The 10,737-nt window shown below is 40.3% G+C and overlaps 1 protein-coding gene across 1 annotated transcript; it reads right to left on the reverse strand.

The window, feature by feature from the left end:
• Positions 1-2,793: 2,793 nt before the first annotated feature.
• On the reverse strand, positions 2,794-10,518 carry MRPS30 (mitochondrial ribosomal protein S30). Its single transcript, XM_026062984.1, has 5 exons — positions 9,799-10,518; positions 9,402-9,547; positions 7,320-7,422; positions 6,238-6,414; positions 2,794-3,264 (listed from the first exon to the last, which is right to left on the reverse strand). The coding sequence occupies exons 1-5, from the start codon at positions 10,487-10,489 to the stop codon at positions 2,996-2,998; spliced, it is 1,386 nt and encodes a 461-aa protein (XP_025918769.1). The 5' UTR covers positions 10,490-10,518; the 3' UTR covers positions 2,794-2,995.
• Between the last annotated feature and the right edge of the window lie 219 nt (positions 10,519-10,737).

Below are 10,737 nucleotides of genomic sequence, written 5' to 3' on the forward strand. Positions count from 1 at the left end.
CTTCTCCAATTACAGAGAAAAGGAGTATAGAAAAGATATCAGGAGAGGCAGACTTTGCAAATGCCAAAGCTACTTATCCTGACTGAAAGGAAATTGAACTACCTACTCCAACAGCCTGATGTAACATGACCTTGTATAGAGATAAGAAAGTTAAAGTGCCTTTCTGTCTCCTCCCTCCCATATTAATTTTAGGAATGGCTGCATCATCAGTTCTATCCCAAGTTACCACCTGCAGTCTCAGAATCTAACACTAGTGCAGATATTTCCTAGATCAGTCACTCACTGGAAGGTGATTTAAGTTTAAGCAAAATAGTTCAGTACTAGAGAAAATACTTGCCTTATTATATAAAAGCAAATCTTATTTTTAGATTCCTCCTTACACTCCCTTGTGATCTGCTCCAATAGGCCCGAGCTGAAATTAATAAAGGAATAAAGATCCAAATGTGTGTATTTCCATCCTGTCTTCTTTGAAATGCCTTTTTGTGTGCGTGTTAGGCAGCAAACTCAACAAAATACAATGCTGAAGAACACTGTTCCCATGAGATTTAAAGCAGCAGAATCAAGGGAAGTTTCTGCTGAATAAAGCTCAACAATAGGTATGCTGCAGCTTTAGCTTTTCTACTTTTAAACACTTAGCAGTTATACAATCTTAAGGAAAAAAAGAGCTTTCTTTTAGCTTTATCTTCATACTGCAGCCTTAAACAGCCTGAACAGATGACTACAAGATGAAAGCTTGCTGTAGAAAACTGCATGCATTACGATTAATCTCAGCTTTGCTAGTCAAGTGACAAAACAGCACAACAAAACGTACACTTTTTTTTCCCAGTAGAACACTGCCACCCACTGCTTTTTCAAGGCATCCCCCTCTCCTTTTGAGACCTCAGCTGCAGAAGGCAGAAGCGAGTATTTTGCAATCACAAGGCATCCTTTAGGCACCTTACATCAAGCCTTCCCTTCCTCCCTCACTCCAACATTGGGTTCTTCTACCAGGTTACATATCTGCAATATTTCAGTCATTAATAAAACTGCATGAAGCAAAAAAGGCCTCCTATAAGTTTATTCTACTAGAATTGAAACCTCAGGGTAGACAGAGGCTGAATCACAGAAAAATGAGGTTTTGTTTATACACGCACTGGGAGCAGGGTTTTCTGTCTCTAAACCAGTGTGAGGTTTCTGCAGCCACTACTTGCATGCAACTCAAACAGTTTCAAGCTGAAGATAATTCCCCATATTGTACAAGCTCTACATCTGTAGGGTCAGAACACCCACCTGTTTTTGAATATCCTCCCATTCATTTTGCATTATCCCTTATCACATCAGAAAACAAATACTATGAATCATTCACTTTCCAGCTAGGTCACAGGTCATTCTCTATAATCAACATGCCCATCCAGCAGTTTATCTTCTGTTCCTGCTTGGAATACACAGGGTTTTTTTAAATCAAGAATCAGCCATGATCAGAACTACCGGATACTCAAGCAATGCAAAGACAATAAAGGCGCTTAAGGATTTTTTTTTCCCCCTTCTGTTAAGAAGCATGTTATATAAATTACCCTCTGCTGGTGGAGATATTGGAAGCTAGAGTCCATTCCTTACATACCAAAGTGCCAATTTAAATAAGTTGCCTTAACTACCTCATCTTTCATTAATAAAATACTTGGGGATTCTACTTCCTGTTGTAAACTGGCTTCCAAATCACTCAGGTTGAAGTATGTACCAGCAAGTATTTTAGAAAAAGCCATACATGATTCAGTTGTTCTGTCAAAAACTGGACTTGATTCCCAAAAAGAGTTTCAAAAAGGTAGTATGCAGTGTATGGGTCTATACATAATACTAGGTATGTTTAATTACCTTAAGATCAGATAACCTTTGTTGAGAAGTAAGCACTCCTAAACAATCATTACACTTTGTATCTTATCCATATATCAGAGATCCCAGTCATGGTTTGGGCTCAGCTATTGTCTACTAAAAATAGCCATAAAACATCCACATACCAGCAATGCCAAACATCCTTAAGATGTCTACAATGAAAAAAATCAAGGCCTCAAGCTAAAGCAAAAACAATGTATATTCAGGCTGGCTTCTCTCTGCTGGGAGATGGAAAAAATAGGCCCAATGACTTGCAAAATGCAATGACTAAGTAGCACCTACTTTTGTATTTAAGTATGTAAGACAACAACATACAATACATCAGCATTCACCTACTAGAAACAGCACCAAGTTCAACTCAAATTTCCTTGAAAGAATGGTGCAGTAAGAGAAGAACAACAACCGCATAAGAACAAATTTCATTCACATAGACTCCAACAGTATTTGGGAGTTCTCTCCATGGAGGTGACAGCACTAGAATTTGTATACATGCTCGTAAGAGAAACTTGGGAAGCAAGTATTGGTGTATTCATACTACTGCTCAATAAAAGCCTAAATACTTCCCTCACTTTATAATTAAATTCCCAACCATTAATGAGTAAGAAATAGTTTTTATTCTGAGCTCACTTTCTCTTCAAAGTGGCTAAGCATTTAAGACAGCTTACTTCTTTTCAGGCACAAACATAGAAATTTTTCACTGGTCTTGAACACCAAGACAGCAACCCATTAGTAAAGTAATCAGATGATCATATGAATTCATACTTTGCTGGGACAATTCAACATATAGCTATGGATCTGCTGAAAGGAGGTATTCACATAACTTTGAATTAGTCCACACCCCTCAACATTTTCACATTCTTGTTTAAAGATCACAAAGCTCCCATTAAGTGTAATACAATTCAAATAATAACTGTACAAGAGACATTAAGGTATTCTAGACATTTATTTTTCAGTGTACAGTATCGTATATTTAATGTTAAGAAATAAGGCCCAAAGATCATAAAATATGAATATAGTGTTCGCTAAATAAACATTTGACTAAGAACAAGGCGCGTTCTAAGCCATACTAAATGGCGTTACAATGAAGTTCAGGCACATCAACAGGAATATCTTATTGTTTTATGATTTACAACTCTTTTGGTCTGTTTAACAGAAATTGAACCAACTGAAGCAGAATTTCATCATTAAAGCCTTTCACATCACCATCTTCCACAACATCATATAATGGCTCACTGTCTGTACCCCAACAGATATTCTTCCGAGGGTTATTTTGAATAGTTTCTACAGTTAACGCTAAAGTATTTAGCTGGTAACAAAAGAGAGCAAAGTATTTTCCATCAGTCACTACYGCCTGTGATACAAAAGGACGGGTCACATCTGCTTCATTCCAGAATCCTACAAAATAAAAAACACTAGTTATATAGGAATCAGAATTCCTACTAGCACAAACATCTAAACCCAGACCCTGAAATACAGAAAAACAGCAGGAACTGCAGCAACCTTTTAGTAGGGGAAAAAAATCCTGCCTGCTTTAAGAACAGAAGCATTCCTCACACAGGCTAACAATGACAATATAGAAGACAACCACCCATTAAGGATCTTTCCAAGATCAGAAAGACAGTGGTATATTTAGATTCTGTACACAGTTCCCTATGAGAGCCAGGCAGCAATCACAATGTTAACACATGCTGACTGATATAAAACCAAACTGATCTTCCAGGTGACTTTCAAAATTACATATGTAAGTTATGAATGCATTAACTCCTGCAAGCAATCAGAGGAGAAAAGTCTTTTGACTATCCCACTCTTTCACAGGGCACTGAATATTTGTTCAAGATAGAAGAATGGTTTATATTACTATATGCATAACTGGTTACAGTAGTTTGCCAGGCAAGACTGAGAATGCTATGCCAATACAAATTCATGCTTCAAACAATCCCTTTTGAGCATTAAAGTCTTCTAACAAATTTTTCTTTACATATTTATGTATGTGTGTTAGCAGGATCATGTTCAACGACACTAGAAATCAAAACAGAACAAAAAGAAAAAACTTCAGATTTGAATCTTGTTGTTCTCATCACTGTCCTTACAACTGTAAACAGCTTTGATGCTATTTAGTTGGCTTCAATATTTTATGTCCACAAAAAAGTCAAGCTTTAACACACAATTGCCATTACAAACACAATTTGATGCAGAGCCAGCAATATAAATACATCTGTCAAGGGATTTTCTTCAATGAGTTGTTTCAGAACTGATAATACAGACCAGCAAACTAACTTCTAGTACCACTAGCTAGCAATTGCAATTACATGCATTAAGTTCTCCTCTACTTCCCCTTGTCTAATGCCGAGATCTTACTGTAATACGTGCAAGTCATCCTGAAGGAATTGAGGGCACCAGACTACCAATGGAAGACAGCTTTCTTTCAGTATCCAAGTACCAAGCAAGAAGTTCTTATGCTGGAATTTAGACAGGTATTGCTAAATACCTGTATGCCATGGGAAGAAGTAAAATAAGCTCTAAATTTAACAGTGACATTTTGTTTAAAATAACATATTTGAAGAGACAAGAACTAAAATATTTCCTGAGATATTCTAAGACTAATACATTTTAGTATACAAAGACCTTGATTCCCATAGCAACTACCTGGCATTCCATTATGTACAAAAGGAACTCGTAAGTTTAAAGACTGCATTCTGGTAACCAGAAATACTGCTTACAATAGATACTTCCAAGACCATACAGTGATTTTTGCAATCAAGTTCTATTGGCTCCTCATTGGCATTAGATTTCCAAATTTGATTTCCAACTTTACTTTTCCATTAATCATTTACTCCCTATATGTATAGTACAGCAGAATACACAAAACAGCAAGAAAAACTGTCCATCACATATATTCTATTTCACAGGTTTTGTAACTTCAGAGCAGGGATTCTGCACAAAGCAGAAGCAACAAGTGGGGGCAAAAGAACCTCAGATTGTACAAAGCATTCTTGACCTCTTCCTACACACACACACACACAGTTTCTAACAGAACATGAATATACACACACTTTTGTTTAGAAAGCACACTAGGATAAATAAGAGAAATTTCCTCTTGCTAGAGTAGCAGTTCATGATTCGAAAGAATTTCAGAAAGACTCTCATAAACTCAAATCTGAACAAGTATCAGCATCTGTTAAGAGAATCTCCAAGTGACATAGCTTTATGAAAATATTCCTGGTTAAGATAAGCTTTTTCCTCTCATTTATTACAATTTTCATAAGGCTTTTCTCTTTATTTTAGACTAAGAAAAATAGAGGCAAGCTACAGAAAACTGTTTCATTAATTATGTTCTTCTGCGTTTCTGGCAGTCATTCTTACCAACAGCAGATGATCAGAAAAGCATACTGAAAGAATAGAAAGAGAAACCATTGTAGTAACCCAAACCATTTTTACTTGAATGCTTAGGAGGACCTGGTAAGAATACGAAGTAAGACTTTAATGTAATTTCAGTTTTAGTTTCTCAACCAGCATAAAATTTCAATTTGAGATTAGTACCACACTAACAATATCTGAAAGCAACCTCATTTTCAGAGGACATTTCTTCTGCAAACCACTACAAGCTGTACAATTACTTTATATTAGTATCCTAAAGCTTTGTATATGATAGCTATTTCCTATGGGAGGAGAAAGACTGTTATTCAGTACTTTGTATACAGTAACCCACCACTTATGCTAGAAGAGGTTATTCAGTCTGACAGTATTTTTTTTTTTTTGGTCAAGCTATTACACACACTTTTTAGAACAGCAATGTCTCAAGAGGACCAAAACTGCAATACCCTTTTTTTATTTTGAGAAAGAAGAGAGCAGAAGACTGATCTGAGTTACCCATTCAGGTCTTCTGGGATTTTTAGACACAACATAGGCATAGGTTTCTGAATCAAGAATGCTGACATTTTTCTTTCATTGGTTGTAGTTTCATAGAACTGACATTTCCAAAACAATGGACTAAGTGTCTTCGTTGTTTCAGAAAAATCTCTACAATTAAACAGCTTCAGAACTATTCCCTCTCCCCATCACAAAGCTTTGTCTTGCCAGCAAATGCATCATTGAGGGTTTTTTGCACAGATTTAGTGCTATATAGAGAAAAAATACTTTTCCCGCAGAATTAGTTCTCCCTGACTCTGAGTGCTTTAGATAAGAGAAAAATCTTTAATTACTCCCCTGTATAAACCCTGCTTCATTCATTGGTTCAATTAAATTTTCAAAGACCTATTTAAAGGATGTTCTTCAGAAGAGGCATAAAAAAGGAGGGAGAAAAAAGGCTAGAGAACATTATAGTTGGCATTCATCACCAGAAAGAATTTTATAGATTGATTGTCTCACCTTGATACATTGCTTGTGCTGCTGTCCAGGCAAAGAGACTTGCAATACCATTAGCTCGATAAGCAACTTCAATCTGATCTTCAAGATTTGCTTCTAAGAACCTCTGCCTTTTTAGTTTATCAGGAATAAGATGAAACTGGGTGTGCCCATAACAGCATGGATCTGCCACCTTTGATCCTGCGCCCCCAAAAAGAAAAAAAATTAGAGTCACTCAGTAAATGCTATTCATTATACACACAAACATGTCTTTACTACCAGAGTCCATACAACTGAAAGTTATACAGATCTACAACATCGGTTCAAAATGTTGAAGCCTGTCCATTCCTGGGTGAGACTGGAGGGCTTGCCCAAGTTCAAAAGCCTCCTAAGAGTTAATACTAACAGGTCTTCGAGGGAGTTGTATCAAAATTCAAAGCCAGTTTTCTGCGAGTTTTGTATCCAATCCAACTCCTTCAAGTGGATCCTGAGACAAAGTACACTATATGCCAGGAGGATGCTGATCCCTATTACCCAAGATGGAATCTCAAAACCTCAAGTATTCTACTGAAAAATAGACCTTGGATTTTTCTCAGAGACAGAATAGTATGTTTGGAGGCTGCAAAGAGACACAATTAAACTCTCATCTGCTTCTGTTGTTACTTATTACCATAAACCTAAAGTTTCTCAATGGCTAAAGATATCTGACTCAAGAACTCTCACTAGAATCAGCAATGTGCTCAGAATATATCCTGTACAGTGAGCATCAGGGAAGCAAGATTTGAAAGGACTGTCAAAGTCTGAACAGCCTCCTATTTTTGTCTCATGAGAAAAAGAAAAAGCATTAAAGAAAAAAAAAATTTTTTATATTTTTATATTCAAATTCAGTATGCACAGTACAGTAGTAACATTATGATTTCATTTTACGGATTAATAACAGCTCTCCCAACAGATTTTCTTCAGTGAAGTAGTTAAATATCCCCAATATGTTCATATATATATGCATACATACACAAGTGCTTTCACTGTTGATGGGAGGAGCAAGGTTAGGAGGTTTTATTATTTTTATTTTAAAGTGTTAACATTTCATGGCTTGAAACTCTTACCTATAAATACCTTGTTTTCATATTGCTTTTTGAATAATGGTAGTTTGGATGGTTTGTGATCGATAACAGGAACATCGCCAAGATCTGACTCTAGCGGTACAACCTTGAAAAAAGTGGAAGGAAAAAAAAAAGCCAAAACAGTAAGTCACATTTCTTGACAAAAGACATTACATAATATGTCAGTTTCTGTTTAGACAACAGAACATACAAGTCTTGCTTACATACACCTATATGTAACTTTAACCAAAAAATAACAACCATAATATGTTTGCAACAGAAGTTCCTATCTTGTGACAAGCATTAGTACAGGCATCTTACACTGATCTCTTAAAGTCTGAATTTTCTGCAGTATACAAACAACAGCGTGGGGTATGCTGCTAACAAAGCCACCATTTGGTAATACCTTCAAAACCTGGATCCGCTTCTGTACAAGAGGATGAGCAAAAATATCTCTAGCAGCAGTCATTAAACAAGTCTGAGCCAGCAGAATGAGCTTACAGATATTCAGTGCTTTCCACTACGCAGTATTTTTATGGGGTACTAGGTATCTTAAAATAAATAAATAAAAGTAGGTGCAAGTCCAGTTCAAATCCACTGACATTTAAAAAAAATGACAGTTTAAACAATTTCCAACCCCAGTAGCACTGGTGCAGCCACATGTGGTTGCATTCCATACTACCTGCAGATGAGTTTAGTCTCAGAAAAACTTGTCAGAAGGATCATCGGAATCATAACATTTCAGATTCTATTTACAACCACTTGTGGGATTTAGCTGCATTGACTGTCRCGGTCCGCGGGAGTGACGGGAAAGAATCATACGCATTCACAGAATGCAGGTTCAATTCCATCTTTATTCAGCAATTTGCCCATTTTATAAGTACAGGTATTCGGCGCTCTGGCCCTTGATTTGTGGTTCATACAGATTATGTCACAGGTAGCCAATCATTGCACCGATCACGCACGCAGCGGTCATGCCTTGTACCTTGCTGCTTGTTTAGCAAAGCTGTCTAGCCCTTAACCTTGGTTCCCACTGGCTTCTGCTAGTTTATCTGTACTTTCTCAGGATGTATCATTCCCAGCTGCACCAGTGTCCTTGGTAAACTACTTTAAAGCACATAGCAGCGGCTACAGCCTGAGGCCTAAGGCTTCAGCAAATTTAGCTACTCATGCTAAGCAAGTTGTGCTAAGCAACTAATCCTAAACAGTGTAGTTCCAACAATCTATRTTTCATATAGATTGTTGTTCTGAAGTACCGCAAGGGCCCCAACAATTGACACTACTGAGGCAGTGAACAACTACAGAGCAAAGGCAGGTCCTATAACAAGCAGCTGGAACTACTTATATCATCTACATGCATTTCAGTTTTGGCTTTAATTGCCCAGACATTTGTCCTCAGAATGCCAGCAGCACTAACCTAAGCAAAAGGCACAATCAAGTTAACAAGAAGTGTTCGGCATTTAACAGTAAGTGGAGCATAGTCTTCAGTGTGTGGTGGAACAGGGAAAACCGAGACCCTTTCAGGCTACACAGTTACCACTGTGTAACCCTACAAGAGATCAGAATATTTAATCAGCTTCCAGAAAACTTCAGTTTTCAAGAAAACAATTGGTAAGCCATAGTATCAAGTAACAGAGCTCACATTCAGATTATATGTGCTACCTCTCACTCTATTCCTTGCATCGCCATTTCTTCCATTTTCTTATTCTCCTCCACTGAGGACAGTACTTTCTCATTCACACAACATTTCTTGCTTTTGTCTTCTCCCATAGTCTTGCCTCCTCTCATAAGCAGATGCATAAAAGAAGTTGAGAGCTCCATTTAACTAAGCATAACAAGATGTAGTGCATCTAAAGCACAAAGACGACCAACTTGCAGTTTAGAACGTCTCAATATCTGTAAAGCACTTAGCACAGCAAGGCTAAGCACAAAAAGCCTTAAGACTTGAAAAATACACAAATGTGCTACATAAACAATTAATGGGGCCTCCATATATTACCTAACACATGAAGGTTTCAGCCCTGGTCAGAAACATTACTGTTGTGAAAATAAATATGATTAACTTGCTACTGAAAGTATTCACACCTCTGGAAGTTGCTTTGGTACACGGATCTGGAGGTGCGGGTGATCATCTATCTGAAATCGCACAGGATCGACTCTACCTTTTCGATGTCCATGAACAACAACTTCCTCACCGTGATGCCAGTAATAATTAACCTCAGGATTTAAGTCTGAAACAGAAAATGGGGGCAGGGTCATCCATTTGTGTATAAAACTGTCCCAATTCCTGCCCTGTAGGTGCAGTAAAACTGAACAATCACAATCTTTTTGCATCCCATGAGTTTTAAAAATAAGAATGAGCAGAAATACTAGTGATGTTTAGAACAACCCAGCTCCACCAGTGACACTGCTGCAGGGTTCACAGACCAGCCCCACCGCCCAGGGCCCCTCTCCTCTCCCACCCCCCGCCCCAGCTCCGCACCAAGGGAGGAGGCAGCCAGCAGCGGGTTGCGACCGCACAAAAGGGCGGCAAGGGAGGAGATAAGCTGCGTGAGGAACGGGCCGGGCGTGTGGTCCTGATCACTGTAGAGGAACGGCCGCTTCTTGTTCTGGTAGAAGCTCTCCTGCAAGAGCGCGTCGCAGGCGAGGGAGCGCAGCTCGTCCAGATCCAGGTCCGGGGCCGCTTCCGCCGCGGCCTCCGGCGCCGCCGCCCCCGGGGCTCTCGCGGCCGCTCCCGCCGCGGGCTCCGGCGCCGCCGCCCCCGGGGCTCTCGCGGCCGCTCCCGCCGCGGGCTCCGGCGCCGCCGCCCCCGGCTCCGGGGCTCTCGCGGCCTCCGGCGCCGCCCTCGGGGGCAGCCCCGGCACGAAGACGGTCTTGGTGAAGCTCTGGTACCAGCGGTCGGCGTTGATGGCGAAGGTCTGCGGGTAAACCATGTACTTGGGCCGCTGAAGCAGCCCGTAGAGCCGCAGCTTCTCCTCGATCGAGGCCGCTTCATGCACCCGCTGATGGAAATGCTCCAGGCGCCGCCGCTTGGCCGCTTTGCTCTTCGCCGTGGCGGAGGCCACGATGGGCGGGTAGAGCGAGTCCGGGGGCCCCGGGGCCCCGGAGAACTCTGCCTGCGAAAGCCAGCACCGGCCGTGCCGGATCAACCGCCACCCCCTGGAAGCCGCCATTTCGCAAGGCAGCGAGACAGCGAAAGGGCAACGCCTTGGGAACGCGAAAACATGATTGGCCGCTGGAAATCACGTGAACGAACCAACCTTCCAATCGCCAGGCTCCTGAGAGAAATAGCGCGCTGCCGGGAAAAAAAAGGGGCAGGGCCTTTCTCCGAGTCACGCCGCTGGAGTCTCCCAGGCACAGTGGCGTGGGTCATGCGCATGCGCCCTGCATTCCTCACCGCCATCTGGGGACGGAAACTACA

Source organism: Apteryx rowi, unplaced genomic scaffold (genome assembly GCF_003343035.1).
Source record: "Apteryx rowi isolate R43461 unplaced genomic scaffold, aptRow1 scaffold_197, whole genome shotgun sequence".
NCBI classification, from domain to species: Eukaryota; Metazoa; Chordata; class Aves; order Apterygiformes; family Apterygidae; genus Apteryx; species Apteryx rowi.